Here is a 23701-nt window from a genome sequence, read left to right as displayed (position 1 = left end):
CATCGAGTTTGGCTTATTTCATTTAAAATATGTGTTCTCAAGTTCCATCCATTTTTCTGCAAAAGATATAATTTCATTTTTTATAGTTCAATAAAACTCCATTCTGTATACATACATTTTCTTTATCCATTCATCCATTGATGGACACCTCAGTTGGTTCCATGGTTTGGCTGTCATGAATTATGCTGCTATAAATATAGCTATGCATGAATCACTGTAGTATAACTTTAATTCTTCAAGGTAAATACCGAGGAGTAGGGTGTCTGAGTCATATGGTGGTCCTGTGCCTATTCTTTTGAGGAACCTCCACCTCCACACTGATTTCTATAGTGGTTGTACTAATTTAAAAGAATTCCTTTTCCTCCACATCCTCTCTGGCATTTATTATTGTTTATATTCTTGATGACTGCCATTCTGATTGGTGTGAAATGAAATCTCAGTGTAGTTTGATTTGTATTTCTCTAAATGCTAAAGATGTTGAATATTTTTTCATATATTCTTTGGCCATTTTTCTTTCATGAGCTTTTGAGGTTCTTTTGAGAAAGTTGTTTCCTATACCTATATACTGGAATGTTGACCCTACATTTATTTTGAGGAATGGTATAGTTTCTGGTCTAATTTCTAGATCTTTGATCTGTTTTTGAGTTGATTTTTGTGAAGGATAAGAGATAAGGGTCTACTTTCATTCTTCCTCATATGGATAACCAGTTTTCCCAGTACCACTTTTTCAAAAGGCTGTCTTTTCTCCAGTGTATGTTCTTGGCACCTTTGTCAAGGATTGTATGGATGTAGATGTGTGGGTTTGACTCTGTCTTCTATGCTGTTCCCTTAGTCTGTTTTTATGCCAATACCAAGCAATTTTTGTTAATTATAGCTCTGTAGAATAACTTGAAGTCTCGTACTATGATGCCTGTAGCATTGCATTTTTTTTGGTTTAGAATTCTAAGCTTTGACTATTCTGGGCTTTCATTCTTCCAAATCAATTTTAGAACTTTTTTTTTTTTTCCTAGTTCTGTGAAGACTGGCATTGGTATTTTTGTTATTGAACTTGTCATTGGTATTCTATTGTACTGAATCTATAAATTGGGTAGTATGGCTGTCTTAACAATATTTCTGCCTATCTATGAGCATGGGAGGTCTTTCTATCTTCTTGTGTCATCTTCAATTTCTTTTTTCAATATTCTGTAGTTTTCTTTGTAGAGGTCTTTTACCTCCTTGGTTTTATTTATTCCTAGGTGTCTTATTTTTTGAGGCTATTGTGAATGGAATTGTTTTCCTGATTTCTTTCTCAGCAGATTCATTATTAGTATATAGGAGAGCTATTGATCTTGTAACCTGCTGCCTTGCCAAATTTGCTTATTAGCACTGGAAATCTTCTGGTGGCACCTTTTAGGTCTAATAAGATCTCATCTGCAAATGGTAATAATTTGACTTCTTCCTTTCCTATTTTTATCCCCATTTACTTTCTTCTCTTGCCTAATAGCTCTGGGTAAACTTTCTAGCATTATATTACATAGGAGTGGTGAAAGCGGATGTCTGACTTTTAATGCCTGTCCTGAAAATGTTCATCTACTCAGCTACATCAACTACAGAGAGTTGCTAGTAATTGAAGAACTATGCAATGAAGCAGTGAAATACTATTTCTTACCAGCTTAGTAGTGTTATTTTTAAAAATTCAGTGCTGGCAAGGGTGCAATAAAATTGTTTCCTCCTAGTAGGAGTAGTACCTGTGTGGATCAGTAGCTTTAAACTCGAGAATTCACTTTAATCTTGTATTCTACTTCTGAGTACCTGTTCTCAGGGAAGATTCCTAAATTCAGATTTAGGAAGCTGATTTTTGAAAAAGGGCAGAGGAGGGAACTAAACAATAGAAACCACCCAACTGTCTGACATTTGGAAAAAAAAAATCAGATGTCCACTCTATGGAATGAATATAATGCAGCCCCTTAAAGTGACATTTATGCACATACACAAGCATAAACTTTTTGTGGCAGGTGTGCTAGGGATTGAATTCAAGGACACTTGACTGCTGAGCCACATCCCCAGTCCTGTGTTGTATTTTATTTAGAGACAGGGTCTCACTGAGTTGCTTAGCACCTTGCTGTTGCTGAGGCTGGCTTTGAACTCCTATTCCTCTTGCCTCAGCCTCTCGAGCTGCTGGGATTATAGATGAGCCACCACACCTGACTCAGAAGCAGCATCTTATTGGAAGATGCCATTTTGATTTTTCAGTCTAGGATATCAGCAAACCATGTATGGCCCATGGGTCAAATCTAGCCTGTGGCTGATTTTATGAACAAAGTTTCATTGGAACACAGCCATGATGGTTCACAGCTGTATATGGTTTGGTATGGTTTATGGCTGCTTTCCTGAACAACAGCAGAGTTAAGTAGTTACAACCATAGACCATATGGTTTGCAGAGCCTCACATGTTTACTATCTATCTGGCCCTTTACAGAAAATGCTTGCCAACCCTCACTCTAATCTAGAAGTATGTTGCTCTTATAGCATGTAAGGGTAAAATGAAATTTCAAATGATCTTGCAGAAGGGTTTGCTATTACTAGAAGAGTCTGCAACCAAATAAGTGCTTGTTAAGTGGAAACAAAGCAGGATACAAGGTGTATGAATAATATATTATAGCTGAGTTTAATAAAAACAGAGGTTCAGCATCCTTGGAATCTTTGCTTTGTTGTAGGATTAGTATTAGAACAACTCATCCTTGTTATTTGGGGATAATGAGTGTAACTTCTCTGTGTCCAGATGGATGTCATGAACTCTGTCCAAGCATCCTTTTTTCAACCCAACCTATTGGACAGTGGTAGTAGGAAAAGGAAGCTGCTGTAAGGAATAAGATCCAGCCCCTGGTCACACTGGCTCTAATGGAACATTCCCAGGACAAGTAATCCTGTGGGTCTTGGCATGACTGTTGTTTCCAGTCTGACCATTGAGAACAAAGCTCTGATGATCCTGCTACTGTGCTTCTAAGGATATCGGCAGTTGAGCTTCTCTTCATTAAGACTCTTTGCTGCCTTGTCAGCCTGCAGCAGGGAAGGAGTCTGGTGTGAGAGTGTATGTACGCAGACTGTACTGAAATACGGAGCTGAACTGTAGGGAAATGGAGCCAACCCACCTTTGTTCTTTGCTTAGGAAACAGCATTGAAAAGTAGAGTGGCTGGTCCAAGGGCAAACCTGCACCCACTGTCCATACCAGGTCCCCAAAACAAAGGAAGGGACCATTAGCATGGTTAATTAAACTGACCAGTGGTTAGACTGGTTGTCTCAGCCTTACAGTGGTGCTGTCCCTGATGAGTCCTTCAGTCCCCAGCAAGTCCTGTCAGAGGGACCCAATGCCCTCCTCAGGAGGACAAAGATACTCTCTGGTCTGCCTACATCTGTCGATGGTGCCCAGAGTGTGGTCTGAGTACGGGTCCTGCCTTGGCCAGAGCTCTCAGGAGAAGGGAAAGCTAATGTGCAGCGATGCCAGGCACACCTTGCTTTCGCCACTTGTCCACCTTTGCCACGTTGACTCCCTCCTCAGCAAGGGCTACTGTTGGCTTCCTTTTGCTTTTCTGTCTGACCTATGCCCATCCCTCCCCACCCTGAAGGTGCCTTCCCTTGCTGTCTTTTCTTTTGGCTTGGTGTTTAGCGCTTTCTTCAGCTGAGTCCTCGTGCACTCCCATCCTCCTCCCCACCATCTAGTGGCTCTCTGGGTTGGATCTTTGTGCTTGTCTGGGAAGGGCTCTTTGTGAGCCCGTTCTTACCCCATTTCCTCCTCAGTCCTGGGAGGGGGTGTCTCTGCCCTCTTAACTTGTGCCACTGTCCTAGAGAGGATCTCACATCCTGGATGTCCTTGTGCCCAGTTCTTCCTTTAGAATGAAGGGTAATGACGAGGTCTGTATTTGACCCAACACCTAATTTCTTTCTTTCCTTATTTCACTCTGCTGTTCTGGCCAGTCATGTGTGTATTGCTGGGGACTGAACCCAGGCCTTGAACATGCTAGGCAAGAACTCTACCTTTGAGCTACATTTCTCAGCCCAATTACTTTTAAATTGACATGATGGTAATTTGATACATATATTGTCTAATGTACAAATCAGGGTAATTGGCAATTCCATCTCTGTGAACATTTACCATTTCTTTGTGCTAGGAATCTTCAAACTCCTCTCTTCTAGTTCTTCCAAAGACCTAGCTTCATATTGCAGCTCCAGAAACTTGTTTTGCAGTAGAACAAGCCATCATGTCATGCTCCCTGGGTCTGTATGGTAGACCCAGGGTGGGATTGGTAGGAAGGAGAATATGACCCTTGGCATCCAGCCTCCTCAGAAGGTGCTGCTTGCTGTCCCTGACTTGCTAGTAGTGGCTCCACCATCCCTCCTCTGCCTAGAGGCCAACATTCCAGGTTTCTTACTGCACTAACGCCTGGCTGCAAAAAGGGTCATGGTTACCAACTGTGGAAAGGGATCTAATGAGAACCTCCACTTGCCCCCTGGGTGCAGAGGCGTCATTTCCTGAGAGCAGGGAGGGAATCTGCACCATTGAAATCTCTGCTTCTTTTGTGTGGAAACTGAGGCTTCTCCTGATGCATTTCAGTGTGGAAGTGTGTGGATGATGGTGTCCTGCTTCACCATGGTTCTCCTGTACTTTAGAATGGGGTGTTCCTCTGAATCCAGGCTGGTCCCTGGCAAGTCCTGAGAAGGAGAGCCACATGTCAGAAGCCAGTCTAGGCCACCTCTATGGTGAAGGAAATGAGGCAGAGACATAGCCTTCTGTGTAGACCTCGGGGGGAGTGATGGATACTACACCATAAACATACCATTTCTTCCTACTCCTCCCTTAAACATTTCTGCACTTCAGTTTTCTTTGTAAAATAGGAATAATGTAACATATCATGGAGTTAGGAGGATTAAGTGGGCTTATAAATGTAATATGCTTAGAAATCTTTATGGTAAATGCCATGTCAGTGTCTGCGATTACTGTTGGTAGTAATGTTAGTTACACTGCCTACTGCTGTTATTGGTAGATCTGAGCTCCAGAAACTCAGCCCAGAGAAAGGCATGCTGCTTGGGACAAGTAAAGGCAGCACAGATAGAGCCAGGTAGCGCTGGGTTCAAACCCTGATTCAGGCAGCTTCAAGATACCTGGATAAGCTACCTCTGGGGTAGGGCTTGCCTGCGTTCCCTTCCTACTCTGGGCACTGTTATCCTCCAGCTGGCTGACCTCATTGCATTGTCTCCTTTCCTCTGTGCCTCTACAGGAACCTCTGGCAGGAGGTTACCCGATATTTGCGACTAGGGGACATTGATGCAGCCACAGAGCAGAAGCGGTGCCTGGAAGAGAAACAGCGGGTGGAGGAACGGAAGCGGGAAAACCTCCGCACACCATGGCAGCCCAAATATTTTATCCAAGAGGTAACTCTGCTGCTGCTTATTGGGCTCTTGCCCATGAGAGCTTACCCTGGACAAGGGAGCTCTGGTGGGTTTTTCTTGCTAACCAGTTTGGATGCATGGGGACAGGCAAGACAAAGGGAAGTCCTGGGATCAATTAGGGGCATCTTGGCTCTGGCTTCAATTTTGGAACAGGATTCAGGCATAATACCTTGAAGCCTAAAACCATCTTGAGGGCAGAATTGAGCTGTTGACACTTCTTCTCCATCAGAAAATCCCATTAGCCTGCTAGGAGGGAAAGGAATGGGATTGAACATCTGGATTCTGTTCTACTTAAGGAAATTATAACACTGTTACTTTATCATTAGTATCATACCAGTTGTGAAGTGCCTCACAGTCTACCCTCACACCTGGGGAGCTGGAGTCCTCATGACTGAGCCCTGCCTTTCAGGGCTCTGCCTCCTGTGAGCTACATAGGACAGACATGTTAGGGAAGACCAGTGTGATAACGCTGCCATAGCTGTCACCCCAGAGAGTGATGTTGGAAGGCAGAATATCCACGTGGCTGCCACCCTACTAGGCAGGAAAAGTTGTACACTAAACAACAAGAAATTCTTTCACTTAGGTTTAATAAAAGATGAGGTAAATCCTTCCATGGAAAGTTGTACACTAAGTTGTACACCATGTGTCCCATAGAGGCCGGGGTACTCTGTTAAGTAATTGGGAAGCATTCTAAGAACAGAATAGTAAGTTTTAAAAAGATAGGAGCCACAATTTGTAGAACAGGCCCTCGGGAACAGAAGCAGGCCAGTGAGAATGGGGCAAGTTTAAGTCTCTATTCAAAGCATGAGATGCCACTCATCTCTAATTCTTTGAGGAGCCAGAAATCCGGATTTATGGGAAATCTGATATTTGCATGATGGTTATTTAAATTTTTTAAATTTCTTGACAAGAGCTAATCAAAATGTATCTATGGATCTTTCTTTACCCCTGGTGCCACTGATACTCTAACTTCTACAAAGATGGCTCATTCTTTCTAGATGTAAGGCTACGGGGTGACTGAGAGCAACATAGCAATTTGGTGGGGGATTTATGATCAGGAGCAACAGTAAGCCACCAGTTCTCCCCAAGTCAAGAACTGAGAGCTATGGACTGAAAGGATACTTAAGTTTGGACTCTGGCTCAGACAGGCTGTTTGGTGGTGGGGAAACGATTTAAGAGTTAGTAAGGACCTATGCCCAGATGAGGTAAATCCTTCCATGGAAAGTTGTACACTAAACAACAAGAAATTCTTTCACTTAGGTTTAATAAAAGTCAGTACATTGATAACAGAAGTCCTGGGGACATGAAAACAGTAAAAACCATCCCAACTCCAGAATGGTTACCATTCAGAATGTACGTTCCCTTCTGGCTTAGCTCCAGACTCTGTATGCCACTTTGTTCTTGCCTTTCTGCACTTCATTGGTTGTTGTTGGTTCTTTTGTTTACTCATCTTTCTGTGGTTACTGCCTGTTGAAATATTTCTCTGGCTTCTCACCGCCCCCCACCCCCCCAGCATGGTGGGCTGAGAAGTTACTGGTTTGGGTTCCATATATGAAACCTACCTTTTCTTTTTCAGTTGTTTCATCCATCCAGCTGCCTTCTTTCTCTGCGGTGTTGAAAGGTTTAGTGATGTAAAGCAACAACGTCCCCATTTATTTTGGTCATTCCATGGGGTTTCTTCCTGACATGCTAAGATAGATCATCTTGGGCTCTAAAGGCAGCCAGGCTGAGAGGGGCAGTGAAGTCATTGTTTGGCTTGGGTGAGATACTGAGAACAAAGCATATATGTGCAGACTGGCAGAGGTCCCTGTAGTATCCTGATATATCAGACTGGGGCACCTACCCTTGCTTCCTCCTTTTGTCTACTGAGAGGTCTCCATGTAATGCCTCCTTCCTTCTTTTTCAGGGCAACGGCTGGGTATACTTCAATCCCCTCTGGAAGGCACACTGATGGGCTGGAGGTGCAGAGCTTTCCTAAATAGCCCTGTTTTTGTAGGAATTAAAGTGGTACAGTACCAAGGTTTTGTTGGCATTCACTGGGACCCCTTGCTAGCAAACAAGAAATGGTTAAAAAAAAAAAAAATTCTATACTGTGAACCATGCTCCCCCAAACTCTTGCTAGAGGATTGAATTTATCCAAGAGCCATTTGGGGCATGTGTGTACACATTTAAGGTGTTCACACACGCACTATGTACATATGAGTATTACTACACATGTAAATAATGCACTCACCAAGATTTAAGTGGGTAATCATGAGCTCCTTTTTATCAATGAGGTTTGAAGTTTTCTATTTTTCACTTTGCCAAAAATGTTTTGCACTTACAAAGATGTTTTCACTTAGCCAACTTCTGTCAAAATGAAGATTGAATTGGCATGGCCCAATCAATGTGTCCTTACAGTAGACAGTGGCTCATTCCTGGGAGAAATGCAGGTGGCAATCATTTCCCAAGTGATTTTCACATCCTTCCCCATCTCCATCTTTTGTTTGTCCACATCCAAGAAATATAAACTACTTTGCTGAGAATGGATGTATGCAGCAAGCTATTGGAGATTAATGCCAGAGCCTTCTAAGGTGGAATCTAGAGCCAAACCAGGCCCTAACATTGAGTTTTCCTCCCATCTTTCTGATGCTCAAAGCACGAGTCATACATCCCTCAGAAGCTTCTTCCTTTACAGCAGAAAATAAATCTTCATTACCTTCATGATGGAAAAAAGGGCTTCAGAAGCTGAATTATGTGCATGCATATTCAAATATGCACAAGTACCACCTCAATCTTGTATTTAGTTTGGATAGAGAAAATAATTTACTGTGGATTTTTAAAAAGTGTACCTCTCTGGTATGACTCAAACTCTGGAAGAAAGCCACTGTGATTAAAACAAAGCCTTTGTAAGTGTTCCATGGTTTCAGTTGAATTTGTCCTCAGCCTTTACAAATTGAGGTGTCAGATGTGACCAAAAAAAGGAAAAATGATTTTTGCTCAATGCTTAATTTATTTTTTACTGTGCCACTCCAATGATATTTATAAAAATCAGTAGCATGAATGCTTCTCTGTAGTAATACTAATTTTGTGCCTTTCGTCCGCTTTCTTAAGACCAATTGTTCACACTTTGTAGATATTAGACAAATATATTTCAATTAAATGTTATTCCTCTTTGTGTGTGTCTTTTTTTTTTTTTTTTTTTCAGGGATTCAGAAGTTCTGATCGACTGGCTCTGAATTAGCTCATTTTCTCAATTAGATTTTAGAACACTGTTTTGGTAGATCAATACTAATACCTATCAAACATGAATACTTTGACAAGTTCTTAAGACTAAGTACATATTTCCTATTATGGGCCCGTTCACGACATTTTTAAAAAACATCCAGTTGAACAGTGCTTGGGATCATTTTATTTCTAAGTGGGTAAGTGGGAAAGATGCTATATTGAAGGGGAAATTCTCAGAAATCTTGATCTTCTAGTCTTCCTACGAAGCATAAGCCATCTGGAAGTCAGAAGGCTCACTTCTCAGGAGGGTAGGGTATACTTTGCTTTTTTGAAACTGTTAAGTAACACTAGATTTATAAACCATATGGAGAATACCTGAGTCTTAAAGCCCACAATTGTATCTCCCTCTATACCCTCCCTGCACTAACCATTGCTTTATAAAACAATACTATTTCCAGATCAATCTGACTTAGTGGTGCTGGTCATTTTTGTGTAAAACAGCATCGTATACATAAAATTATTTATATGCCTTGTTGCTCTGGATCGAACTTTTGTGTTGGAGGTAGCAAAAGCAGGTATCCTGGTCTTACTTTTAATCTCAGGAAAAGCTTTCAGTATTTAACCATTATGTCTGCTGTGGGTTTTTAATATGTGGACTTGAGGTAGTTTCCTTCTCTTCCTAGTTTTGTTGTATTTTGATCGTTGAAAGGGTCTTGATCATGTCACAATGCCTTTTCTGCAAAATTAAGATGACCATAGTTTCTCCCCTTTCTTTGAATTCAGAAATTTCTGATGTTTGGCAGAATTTGCTAACCATTTGGTCCTGAGGGGTCTTTTGATTATTGATCCAGTCTCCTTAGATTTTTCTGTTTGTGATTCAGTCTTTGCAGGTTGCATCCTTCTAGGGATCTGTGCAACAGGATTATCCAATTTATTGGCATACAGTTGTTCATAGTACTTATTTTGGAGATGAAATCTGGGCTGTCTCTGAACATATTACTCTCATATATGAATCTTGTTTACCTTTGTAGAACTCTAGAGTAATGTCCTTATTTTCATCTGATTTATTTGACCTTTTATCTTTGAAGCAGTTAATCTGTTTGCTCATTTTTTTGAAAAATGATCAATATTTCACCTCAAAGGAACATTTTGTCTACAGTTTTATGAATACACTATTTGTATATTTGATAAATTCCTAGGATAGAATATGTATATCAATTTCACTCAATGCCAAAATGAGTTCATTTTTTTGAATTCTTGAATACTTTTGTACATTTTAGCTAACCTGGTGGGTAGTATTCCTTTTCAGTTGCCATTTTGGATTTCTTCTGTCAAGGGCTAATAAAAATTTCCTGTGTCTTCCTAAGAGTTATTTAATTCTGAATATTCTTTATCAGTTATAGGCAAGATGATAGTACATATGTATTGTCCAAATCTCAAAATTTTTCTGATCTTTTTGGGAAGCACACATGGCAGTGAGATAGCATTAAATCATCCCAACTAAAGTCTGCACATAAGGCTTCACAGGAACAAACTATCACTAGGTCACAATCTAGAAGATGGAAATTCCAAGGCCATTTTCCCATAGGAAACTGGATGGCAGGTTGGTAACATCTATCACTTAAATTGGGTTCAGGTGATTTTTTTGGCTTTTTTCCTTGGGTGTAACTAGAGGAAACAAAATCCTCTGAAAAGTTAGGTCTAAATTTGCCCATAGGACTCAAATATATCTTGAACACCATGCACTAGAAACGAGACCCTTCAGAGTTCTAGGTACTAGCTTTACTAGGCCCAGCTTTAAACAGACTTGATGAAATTATGCTTAATAGTCTGAGAGGCAGAAGGAATATTTAGTAAGATAACAGACTTTAGAAACCGATGAAAACAAGTCAGTTAAGAGGTCAACAAATCCAAAGTATGTAAGGATGAAAAAGGTGTATTATTGCAAACTCCATAAGATAGCAAAAAACAAGTACCAATTTACCAGCAATATTTATTTTGTAGATGGATACAATACCTTTATGTGGTGCTGAAGGTCAAACCCAGTGCCTCTCATGTGCTAGGCAAGCACTATCACTGAGCTACAACCCTAGCCCCTACACTACCAAAAGAACGTTGCTTTAAATAAATTCATATTAGGGAAAGAGATCAATACAACAAAGCAAAACAAACACTGCCTCCTCCATAGAAATACTACTAACTTTCTAAAAAAAAGACTAGAGAAATTAGTTCGTCTTCAAAAGCGGGGAGGAAGCTTTAAAAAAAAAAAAAAAAACCTGCCATGGAAAATAAGGGAGTCATGGTAGAAGTTGGGGAAAAATATGAATACAAGAAAATTAATCTTAGTAATTAAAAGGGGACATCACTATAAACAATTTTACATTAACTGAAATAGATAATTTTCTTGGAAAGCACAACTTACAAGAACCCTGATAATCATGCACCTGTAAAATATTGTGTAGTAATAAAACCTTTGTACAAAGAAATTTCCAGGCCCAAATGGTTTCACAAGTAATTTCTAACAGATTCTAGAAATACAAGTTTATCTTAGCAGTATGAACAAAAGTCTTAAGAGAAAAAAACCTTGAGGAAAGCCATTCATGATTTAAAAAGTGGGGGGACTGGGGTTATGGCTCAGTGGAAGAGTGCCTACCTAGCATGCATGAGGGGCTGGGTTTGATCCTCAGCACCATATAAAAGGTATTGCGTCCACCTACAATTAAAAGACATGTGGGAAATGGCAATGTCCTTAATTTGATCAAAGGTACCTACTGAAAATCTACAACATAGTGCAAAGTGAACTACCAGTGGTACAGTGCTTGCCTAGCATGCACAAATGGCCTGGGTTTGATCCCTAGTACCTTTCCCCTTAAAAAGGTATTCTTTGTGAAACAGAGGACAACGATAGTACCTTTTCTATGCAAGGAAATGTAACCATTATAAAGGGAGAAAAAAAAGCCTCATTCCCAGATTATGAGGAGTTATATATCACAATAAATCTTTGAAATACAGTGGTAGGATGAGTTTTACCAAGGTTTTTGAATACAATTTCAATATACAGAAGTCAACTTTATATTGACCATAAGAAACTTACACATTAAAAAACAACATGTTGAAAACTCTTAGCATCCATATAAATTGAGGGATATGCTATATTCATGGTCAGAAGTATCAATGTTTTAAAGGTGTTAATCTTCCCCAATTGATCTATAAACTGAATAGTCAATCAAAAACTCAAGGTTTTTCTCTTTTGGTGGAACTTAATTATAAAATTTACATGTTAAAGCAAAGGCCCAGAAAAATCCAAGTTTAAAGAGCTAGGTGAGGAGTACTCCTCTGTCTTATATCTTAAAGCTAAGTCATACAAAGAACTCTATGGAATATAAAAAGTTGATGGAATTCAATGTACTACACAAGGAATATTTCAGAGCCATAGGAAAAGGACATTTTTTTTTTCTTCCTCCAATAAATGGTGCTGGGAAAATTATGTATCCATATTCCCAAAACTCGAAACAAAAACAATTCACAGGATACTAGACAAATGAATTCCACAAAACTGAAAAGTAAAGCAGTAATTTCCTGGGAAACACCACAGGCAGCTATAGTTTTTTTTAAACAAGGCTGTACACATACAAAAGATTGAGGAAAAACATTAAAATTATTCTTAGAAAATCTGCAACACAAATGAAGGCCTCATATATATGATATATACTCATAACTACAAAAACTAAATATGCATAATAATCAGTACCTTAGAAAACAGGGATTTCCAAATGGCCAACTTCACTAGCAACCTGGAAGAAGGCACACTAAACAGAAATCACTTTGTGCCCCTCAGGAGGAGATAACTAAACGAAAACAACAAGGACTGATAAGGATGTAGAAGCAACAAAAACTTTCATATACAACCCAGCAATTCCATTTTGGGGGCAAATAATCACAGAAATACATGCACATAAGCACCAAGAAAGATGTCATTATATAGCATTATTTATAATATATTCAAGCTGAAAACTACAGTAGTCCATCAACAATAGAACAGATAAGAGTAAGCTTGAGAGAAAGAGAACACTGTGTATCAATAAAAATGAATAAACTTATAGTTCCGTGTAAGAACCTGGATGCTTTTCACAAATACTAAGCAAAAGCAGTTAAATACTAAACACATATATTCTACTTATTCCATTTATGTAGTTCAAAGAATAGAAGCACCTAAACACACTTAGATAAAGACTTAAGTGGTAAAAGCAGAAATAAAACTACCATAAAAGCAAAGAGTGATTAACTTCTGGACCAGGAAGGTGGGACAGGACAGTTTCTGGGAGGTTTTTCATGAGGATGCTTCTGGAATATTAGTACTGTTCTGTTTTCCTGACTTGGGGATCATGGTTAAAAGATTGCCTACTTTGTGGTAACTTCACTAAGTCTTGTCCATTTTTGCTTCTGTTATATTTCATAATAAAAATCGATTGTTATTTGGTTACTGTTTGGTGTTTTCTCAATTTCTTACCATTGCAGTTACAGACTGCCATTGAGATCTATTTACACTTATCTATTTTCTCCACCTACTTCAAATGAAGATTATGAGCAGAGCTCCCAAGAAAGATGAAAAGAGTTATGGAGATTAGATGCACAATGATGTAAATGTACTTAACACTACTTAAAAAAATAGTTTGTTGGAAATTGTTACATTTTAAACAATTCTTTTTAGTACTGCTGAGGATGGAGCCTAGGATATCTTGCATGTGGTAGGCAAGAGTTCTACCACTGAGCTACACTCCCAGCCTTAGAAAAGAAATTTTTTAAAAGGAGCAGCAGCTCCACAAAGTCATCATCTTACTGCCTCTTGGATATGGAAACAGTACTGCTCTGGGGGATTTTACACTATCTACTCCTTTGGCCTCTCGGGTTGTGGTTTAGGGAACTCATATGAATTTTAAAGTTCAAGAAACTCAGCTTAACAAAAGTATAAAATCTAAATTTTGTCTTCAGACTTGCTGCCTTAATGTCTCATTCATAGTACCAAAACAAACAAAAATACCCTTATAGTCCAAATACCATTTTGCATTCTAAAACTTCAAAGGTAGAGTGATCTTTAATTACCTTGAGATGAACAGTGATTACATGTGAATTTAAAAAAAATATTCTAAGCCAATTATTCTTATTCCAGTGTAGCCAAACTATAGTTTTACTTTTCTGCTACAATAAAACAAGTCTTAAAAAGTTAAAATGGCAATTTACTGACAAGTTACATTGAACCAAAACATTGTTTCCTAATATTGAAAGCTGAAGGTTCTTTCCTGTGCAAAATGAAAAAAATTCTAAAGATTTGATTAAATACCAAGAACTTCACCATTTATGGCTTTGTCAGGACTCCTTTCCTTAATAGAGATCAATCTATTTGACTAGGTTTCTTCTCCCTTCCATCTCCCCCATGCCACCCCCACTCCACCATCAAAATAAGATTTTCACTGGGCTAAAAAGAAGGCAAAATAGGAGGTTTAAGTTAAACTAATTTTCCATAAAACCTTTGTAAATGTGAACAGAAACAATTTGTAAAAGACAACACTTAACACAAAATTTGAATTAACTTTATTCCCCTACAGTCAACAACTTCTCTGCATTGAATTTTAAAGCAACAAAGTAAAAGAAAATCCCCCGAATGACAAGGTATCAGAAATCCAGATTTAGTTACGCTTTATTTGTGAAAATGTTCAGCCATTTTATTGTTCTGTAAAAGAACCATCATCTGGGTCAAAAATGAATTCTATAAATCAAAGAATATTCTACACCTTGAAAAAGAAAATCAGCAATAACATTCTCACTGAACATTGTAAATTACATTGTTCTTCATAAAAGGTACATACTATTCTGCACTTTTCCACCAAAAGCAGTGGTGTGTTATGCTTGTCATATAAAAAAAAATTATATCCTGTAGCAGAAAAAAACCTTTCTCTTTCACTTTTACTAAACAACTGGAGAAAATTTTCAAGTCTGTATAAAGTTGCCTATAAGCTGGAAAGTGAACATGTTCAATCTCCATTTATATTTTAGTGCATTTTTGACAATTGTCACATTTTTAATAAAAGTAAGAAAATGCATATAGCACTAAAGAGTGTTTCATCAAATGCTTAAGGTATTAAAAAATATGGAGCAGAGAACAAAAATCATTATGATGAATGAAACTGTTATAAAATGAGAAAAATCCAAAGTTTACAAATCCTGTCATTTTGAAGAGTCACAGAAAATGAACTTTGGATACTTTTTTTTTCCTCCTTAAATCTTTTGCATGTAAACATAGTGCTAACCTCAGTACTAAGGTGCCAAACCCTATCCTGGTAAGCAACATTCTGTGTAGTTGCTATGATTTCCAAAGGATATAAATTTAGCCCTTGAATGAACAATGTATGAAACCTGCTCTCTAACCTGGTGAAAACAACTGCTAACAGCAGTAATAATGTGTCAACATAAAAATCTATTTGAATCCATCAGCTACTCTTGAGGTCCATCTTTGAAACAGCAGCTTCTTATAGCAAACAGTAACCAAGAGAAAATGTACATTTGATGAAACATTCTTTGCATTGGAGAAACATGAAAATAAATATAGTTCAAGGAAGTATAATTACTTTTCTAATACCTTTCTTAGACCTGTACTGGTTTACTGGTTCAAGAAGCTCTCATCACATTTTGTCTTTTATATTTTACATATTGCTATGTGGGTAATTCAGATAAAATGCAAGTCTTGTAAAATAAAAACATTGACAAGAATGCATGTGCCAGGGACCAAATTAGAGGGTTCTTTGGTGCAATTAGTCCAAATTCTCAGATTTGAAGGATAATATGTACCAATAAAAAAAATCTGCTGCTAGACATTTTACAGCAGTGCTCTGTCTTGCTTCACATTACAAATCAGAAACAGCTGTTCTCAATAATCCAATTTTATTTTTTCAATCAGGCATTGCCAGAAAATTTTGTACATTAACCTGGACCAGTGATGGTTCTGTACCCTCTGTTGCTGTGAAACATGACATGAGCTAAAGGCAAAGACCGGTTCTCACAAGGACAACTGCTTCAAGTCAGGAACCAAAACAGTGTGTTTAAACAGTCTTCTTAGATATTTTCTTGCCTTTCTTAAAAACTAGCTTATTTTTAATGTAGCCACGCTTCCTTTTGGTAGTCTAAAACAAAACAAAACCAGAACACATAGTATTAGCACAGATTTCTTCCAGGTTAAGAAAAATTATCTACATACATGATTTATTGTATTATGAAGAAGACTGTCTTAATAAGCTCTTGGCTCTTACGACTGGACTCCCTGAACAGTTAGTGAATACTAACTATTGAATGCATGATGAATATGACTAGGTCCCTAACTTTAAGATGCAAGGACTATGACAGCATTTCTCGAATGCATTCCTCACCACCAAGGGAAAGAATCCCCACACCTCCTTTTCAAATAAATGCTTAGCTGTAATAATTTCTCAAATTTCCCAGTCATAATACAATATAACATCAGACTAAGGAATCATAAAATGGAAATGCTACTGCTGGTTTAGCCTTTAAGGAATCAGCTATGTGTCAGAAATATAAATTAGTAACTTTTGGAGCCTCAGTTTTCTTATCTGTAAAATTAGGATGACTACCAATCTATAAAAGTGAAAGACAAAATCACTTAGCACATTCTCCAACATTTCAGGAAGGAAATTAAGTACTTAAAAATGAAAAAACATAACAAAAACACATTCCCTGAGTTTCATACAACTTTTTAAAAAGAAAATGTTTTTTCTTAATTCAGCATCCCACTAAAATATTTAACAGATGTTTTCTGTTGTAAGAAACAAATTACTGCAAAGGTGGTGGTAGAAACCATTGCAAAAACATTTGCTGTGTTAGAATTCTATAGGATATATTGTATAAGCATGTATGTTTTTGTTGATTTGACACACATGCCTTGTCATTGAAGAAAGCAACAATTTTCTGAAAGTAAGTAGCTGGATGCATTATCAAATTCTGGCTTAACAGAGGCAAGATTCAAGAGACCTGACCATTCAATTCAAAGTTTACAATTCTTAGATATTTCAGAAGCTTAGGGTAAATACAGCATCATTTTCCTTCTATTCATCATGTTCACTTCAAAACAATTTAGATTTTTTCTAACAATGATAAGAACATAAAGCAAAATACAATCCCTTGTTGAGGTTGCAAAACTTAGCTACTGTTAATTTGTTAACCACAGTGCATGTTATCTTTATTTTATTATGGGAAACATAAAAATGTCAGATGGTGCAATTTTTAAAAACACAAACCAGGCCAAGGAGTTAGTTCCTTTTTTCTTATTATCTGTATGTTTCTAACATGAAATTTTTTTCTATGAGATCTATGCAAATGACTATGCAAGTATACAACTGGGTCCTCAGAGTGTTTTTTCTTGTACTGGCAAAAAGTCGCCATACCACAAAGTTTTTCTGCAGCCCTGGATTACAATTTCTAGCACTTCAGTCGTGCCAACTAGCAGTGGCAGAAAAACTCCTAAAATTTCTGTTGTATGCACACCTTCATCCTCAAATTGAAAACCAGAATAGGGAGAAGAAAGTAAGTAAGAAACATTTCTTTATAGTGCTAGTACAAAAAGAATATAAAGCCACGAAAAACAAATTTAAAAATTCATGTTATTGTCTACTAGAATGTTTCAGCTCAGAAGACTGATTTTTATTTATCCATTCACATTTATTTATTTTGGGGAAATGATGGATGGATAGACAAAAGAGATTAAGAAAATGTACTGCCTTTGAGATCTCTGCCATCGGTCAGATTGCAAATTCAACAGCCTTCTTCCCTGCCACCAGCCCCCAACCCAAATAAAACAAATATATAGTTCTTAACTAGGCTTGGATGTCTTAGGAGTAACTGCTTTCAGACTAGCAGGATTTGCTTTGACTTCTGCACTGTATAACTCACCGGCTTCTCTACACTCATGCCTGTGAGAAACCAGATAATTTGGTATCTTTGCCATCTGACATGAAGACTGGTAATTGAATTTGACAAGACAGAATGAAGTCAGTTCTATGTGACACCCTTTAAATACATTAGTCTAGATATGGTAATCTTTTCTGGGAGAGAAAGTATCCATATAAAGCTTTTATTTAAATATCACAGTTAATATTTAGTACATTTCTAGTAAAATGTGAAATAATCTGGAGGATATTTGGTGTATATCTGAAGAAATAAAGGGACAAGACAATTACTTTAATGATGTAAAATAACTGATCTGAACTGTGGAAACCCTAAGCATCTTTTCAAAAACTAAGACTGAAATCTATCTAAGAATAGAACCTTATAATACAACCTTAACATTTTACCTGACACCTTATTATTTCTCATCTTCCATAGCTGGGAAACCTACATAAATATTCATTTTTAGTAATCTTTTATAGAAAAGATTAGAGATCTATTTGGCTAAAATGAGCAATAATGACCTCCAATAAAATATTTCATCTTATTAAATATTTATTACAAAAGGACTGCAATAGTCTCATCATAATTCCTACCTACAAGCTTTGTCATAATAATTACATTAAAAATAATTATCTGAAGATAAATGATTTTTTTCTTCAGAAGGACTCACCAATCAAAAGCCTATTCTTTATTCTTGAATATTATAGTAACATCATACTACGAATGGAGTCTGAAGATGCAATATAAATTTGCTTTGACCAAAAGATAAAGAACTAATCACAAATTCTATTGAGCACTTAGTATTTTTACTTTCACAAAGGTATGAAAAGTGATAGCCACAGACACATCTTACTTTACAAATAAATCTTACTAATGGCAATGGCACAAATTAAAGCCAAAAAATCTCAGCCTAGGTCACTGATAACCACACCATGCTGTCTAGAAACAGTTGCTGGTAGGGACAGCTTAAGTACACAGTTTGAAAAGAATTCCCCTAGCAGGCTAATCTGATATATACTTTATATATATATATAAGCCATAGCCTATAAATCTGGCAAATGGAAATTTAGTAGTAATTTTCAGTAATGCTTTTTGTGTAGGCCAACTAACCAACCCTGAATCATCCTTTCATAGGAATGATTTAACTTGGCACCCACCTTCTTTGACAAATACTTCTGTTTTGGGAAAATGTTGGTGACTCGAGGTTTATGATCTAGTGTCTCCCTGTTATCAGGTGCTTTCACTTTATATATCCTGACAAGCCAGTGTTCTGATGTAAAGGCTTCCTCCAAATGCTTGAATTTAATGTCCTTATTTCCAATTTCAGCATTACGTGTTCGGTCAAAACCTGGGGGTGTACGAAAATCCAGCTGCAAAAGTAACATTAGTATTGGATGTTAAACATACTGGAAAACTTATTCCGTGTTAGAAATTAGTAAATGTTGTTATTAGAGTAATACCCTCTCCTTTAAATTAAGAAAACAGAATCAAGAAATGTACCTTTATAGTTCTCATCATATGCTAATAACTAGACAGGAGGTAATCAGGAAGGGGGGTTGAATCAGAATAAGAATTTTACAGTCCTTGAGTGGACTAGATGAGTAGCTTACAGACATTAAAAAAAAAAAGATGAATTCCAACAAAACCCTTTTTGAAAAATTAAGATTTGCCCCCTCCTCCTTTTTATAAGTATATATAGAAAACACACAGAAGGCATTTCTTTTCTTCCTCAGAGCCTTACAACTATCTGTTTTCTCTGTCGTGGCCTTCAATTCAATTCTTTTGTATTGCTGGCTCCTTCTTATAGCCTCTGACCTCAACCTAAATAGCATCTCTACAGAGAAATACTTTTTTGAGACTAGTAGTTGGTAAGTTTCTTCTACTCTTTCCTACAGAACTTTGTTCTTTTACTCTATAGGATATACTGTTAACCTTTTATTTATTTTTAAAGTTTCCTATATCTTTCACTAGAATGACGACTTTATCTTATTCACAGTGTATTTGTATTTTGAGGGCTACTTGTTAAATAAGTGCACAAGTAAACAGTGGTATTATACCCTGGAAATGTACTACAAAGGAACCTCAACAAGCTGATCCATGGGAGGATTTATGAGGAATAGAAAAAGAAAAAACAGGGGAAGAGTGACTACAAAATATTCAGACTAAGTTTATGTAGCATACAAACTTAACATAGGTAAAGTCAACTTAGAAACAAAAATAAAACCTCTATTCCAAAGAGTAGACAGCTTATTTTGGCTTGTTTACACAACACTAAAAACATATATAAACATTATTTAAACTATATCTCACCTATAAGCAGGGCAGGCATCAAAATAAATGCATGCTAGAATCATGGTTTAAAAATAGTCCTTCAACACAATCATTAGCAGAGAAACTAGTCATTTTCCCCAGAAAACCTAATTTCTGGAGTGACTAGTTATTACTACTTTCATAGCCTAAGTTGAGACACCAGCAAGTAGCCTTCAAAGAAACAAAAACTTACAATTAATTATTGTCTGTCTGGTATATTCTTTGTTTTTAAAGCCACCTCCAGAGTTAATTACAGTTCAATAAATAATGAAGCAAATGCCTGGCTGTACAAATCTACCTTGAAGTAACACAATGAGCAGGAGTACAGTGATATGCATGCTCTTCTAAAAAAAAAAAAAGTGTACCAAGCCCATATTTGCCATAACAATTGTATTTTTCAAAAGGTTAAAATTTTGTTTCACAAACTGAAACCTAAACAAACCCCTTCTGTTTATAGAATTATCTTGATCCCTAGTGGTAGTATAAAATTAAGCAGTTTTCCCCCTGCTTTCTAGGGTTATCAACTTACCAGAAAGCACTATGAAATTAGTTTTCACTGAGATTTTAATATGGAGGCAATAACTTGGTATTATAGTCAAGTAATAAAATAGCTATTAAAAAAAACTTAGCAATGGTTGGGGAGGGATGTAATTTTTTCCTCAACCCTCATGAGTACTTAGTTGAGATGGGCCCCTGTCAACAAAGGATAGATTAAAAAAGAGAAAAACAAGTATAATAATTTATGTAGCACATATCACATAGGAGAAGTTGCAATGAAAAACTCAAAAAAGTGGCTTAGAATTCTGGATTATACATAACGTTTAACAAAGAACACTTAAGTTTGTGGGGGAAATGACAAGACAAAGGAAAGGGTATTAAGACTCCAGAATAAGAAAGTATGGGAAGGTAAATATAAAGGAGAAATGAATGGCATATTGGGGTGACATGTTCCGGTTTCCCTCAAAAATCAAGTTATAAGTTCAGTCCAGCCCACATTATTTGAAGACAAGGAAAACAAAAATAAAAACAAGTAGAGTCCAAAAGAATGTGAGGGTTACATGACTTGACAGAGCCTAACCTAAAACACAGGTATTATAACATCAAGTCCATTGTTCTTCTTTTTTCCCCCTCCTAGAGACAGATTTATTAGGAAAGCAAAAACACATTCAAGGGAGAATATGAGTTATCTCAAGAGAGAAACATATTTTGGGATAATGAAAGGAATACTTAGTCAAGGGAAAATGTTGGCCATCTCCAGAGAAAGAAACAGCCCCTCTCTTCCTTCTTTCTGCTATAACGCCTCTCTGCACATTCACTCATTTTGCAGATCATTAGCTTTTGTTACACATCATTCTGAATTATTAGGAAACTCTATTCCAGACAGTTCTAGCTATCTGGGATAATGGAGAACAGGTATAGAGTGAATGTCTGAAGTGACCATATAATTTAACTCTTTAAGGATTTTCTCCACCAAGCAGCGAAGTGGTATACTACTTAAGAGTATTATGTTTCCTAGCTGGGAAACCTTGCCCCTGGAGAACAATGCCTTCCAAAAGCAAAAAGTCAAAAGGTAAGATGGCAAGCGAAGGTTGGATTTGAGCTAATGTTGAAAAAAATATATTTTGGAAATAAGTCCTTGATCTTAATTATTTTCCTAATTTCTCACATTATACAGTACAATAAAATAGCATTATTCTAAGTTTCTAGAGGCATTAGGATTATTTTTTCTTCTGAATAAAGACTGTAGAAAAACTGATTTAACTAACCTGCATTTCTCCAAATCTGTAGTATGACATTTTATACATAAGGCAATTCAACAAAGTAGGGGATCCTGCTTTGTCTACACGAAATTCTCCCTGTGGAGTGAAATAGTCACTTTCCTATAAGAAAGAAACCAGAAGTTTCTATGTCAGTTCAGTTTAACACATCCAAAGCTACAGGGTTTCCCTTCTGCATTTCCCCCCAAAGGAACCAGCTTTTGAGGTATATTCATAAAGTCATGTTCATTTATATCCCTCACCCCCAACTTAATCCCATCAGATTTAAAACCATCTAATAAAGCCTTAAAAATAATTTATGAAGAATGGTACCAACAAACCATGGTTATAATAACAGGTAGGGCTGACTCTTTCCAACTCTCCTCTTCCTCATTCATTTTCACAATTTTCCTATATGAACTCTAAAATCAGCTCCTTTAGCTGGAGAAGGGAATGTTTAGAAAGCTAACAATAGTATGTAGAACTATTTTCAGTAATAATTTATAAATTAACCTTTACAAGGAACTATTTGGTACTCCAGTTAAAAAATGTAATTTTTGACCCAGAAATTTCTGGTCCACCAGAGTACTTGTATATGGGTAAACTAATAAATGTAGAAAGCTACTTGTTGCATCACTGTTTGAGATTAAAAAAAAAAACTGGAAAACACATAAAAATCCATCAATAAGGATAGGTTAAATAAATTAAGAATATAAACATATACAAACACATAACATAATACACTACATTCTGCAAATGTAAAAAAAAAAAAAAAAGGAATAAAGAAGCCTTCCATAATCTAATATGGAAAGATTCTCAAGATATACAAAGTAAACAGTGTCTATACCTTATTACTATTTATCTGCTTAAATGAGAATCACATAAACAACAAAAAAAGTGAGTACAAGGTATATATTATGGTATACAACATGATCTGAAATACATGTAAACTGTAGAATATCTAAATGGAGTTAATATGCATTTTTTTCCATATACTTATTTCCATATGGTGAGAACACCTAAAAATCTTGTCAATTTACAAGTATACAATACATGTTATTCACTACAGGCCTATCCTTTTTTTCCAAGAAAGGAACCACTGGCAAGTTCTTTGGGACAGCGCAGAATGGCCAAGAGACCAGCAATGGAAAACTAAAGCATAAAAGGTCTTGCATTCCAGGATAAGGAGAGTTTGGATTTTCTATCAATGTATCACCAAGACAGTATCTATTTCATACTAGCCACTTGGTGAGGCTTCATCTATATTACCACAAACTTTCATAATACCACCACAAATGAGTTACTGTTGACATTTTCAATAGTGATGACTTAGTCTTGTCTTGGTCATCAAGATCCATATCCTGAAATGAGACTTGGTGTTCATTTATGCTGAGTGATCCAAAATAATTTGCCCATAACCCAAACTTATAGTTTTAGTTTGTATTCATTTCTGTTTCACCGCCTTGCCCCATCATCTATTGAAGGCTTTTAAGCCAGACAATGACGTGATCAATGTCATATTACGTTGGGAGAGCAAAGAAGACTAAGGCAAAGATAGCAATTTCAAGGTTGCTGTCCTCTTCCAGGTTTACAATCATTAGAGTCAGTACCAGGTTAGAAACAATGAAAATGAAAATATAAAGAAAGGGCTGACGTGAGAAGGTGTGAAAAAGTAAAAGCAAGAAAATTTGGGCAAGGAACTGCTTCATAGAGTTGAATGTAAGTGCAATCTTGAGGATACAGTCTGAGATATGCATCACTAGGCAATATTGTTATCATGCATGTGAATATCATACAGTATACTTATACAAATCCAGATGGTATAGCTTACCACATACCTAGGCTATGTGGTATATATAATACTGTCAATTTGTAGCCTGCAGTTGACCTAAATGTCCTTACTTATCATGTGACTATGAAATATGAGTTTCAAACGTTCTAAATCTAGGAAGTGCTTCTAGTATCTTTAATAAATAGTAAAATCAGGATAAGGGACTACTTAGGGGGATAGAACAATGAAAACAAATATAATGCAATTAAAGAG

At 36.8% G+C, this 23701-nt stretch overlaps 2 protein-coding genes across 4 annotated transcripts in view; one reads left to right on the top strand and one right to left on the bottom strand.

Moving 5' to 3' along the window:
• Osbpl10 (oxysterol binding protein like 10) overlaps window positions 1–8575 on the top strand; it is a 275538-nt gene extending 266963 nt beyond the window's left edge. For both annotated transcript variants that reach the window (XM_046437455.2, XM_046437454.2), the window contains 2 exons: window positions 5257–5410; window positions 7335–8575. In XM_046437455.2, the coding sequence (XP_046293411.1) occupies window positions 5257–5410; window positions 7335–7379 (199 nt within the window). In that variant the 3' untranslated portion in view covers window positions 7380–8575. The remainder of the gene's footprint in view (window positions 1–5256; window positions 5411–7334) is intronic.
• Window positions 8576–14204: 5629 nt separating this feature from the next.
• Stt3b (STT3 oligosaccharyltransferase complex catalytic subunit B) overlaps window positions 14205–23701 on the bottom strand; it is a 91554-nt gene continuing 82057 nt past the window's right edge. For both annotated transcript variants that reach the window (XM_046437452.2, XM_046437453.2), the window contains 3 exons: window positions 21667–21780; window positions 18748–18960; window positions 14205–15813 (listed from right to left, as the gene is read on the bottom strand). In XM_046437452.2, coding sequence (XP_046293408.1) covers window positions 15733–15813; window positions 18748–18960; window positions 21667–21780 — 408 coding nt within the window. In that variant the 3' untranslated portion in view covers window positions 14205–15732. The remainder of the gene's footprint in view (window positions 15814–18747; window positions 18961–21666; window positions 21781–23701) is intronic.

Source organism: Marmota monax, unplaced genomic scaffold (genome assembly GCF_021218885.2).
Source record: "Marmota monax isolate L192 unplaced genomic scaffold, Marmota_monax_Labrador192_F-V1.1 WCK01_AAM20220418_F8-fsc00021, whole genome shotgun sequence".
Taxonomy (NCBI): Eukaryota; Metazoa; Chordata; class Mammalia; order Rodentia; family Sciuridae; genus Marmota; species Marmota monax.
The sequence above is the reverse complement of the archived record's forward strand: the minus strand, read 5'-3'. Positions and strand labels throughout refer to the sequence as shown.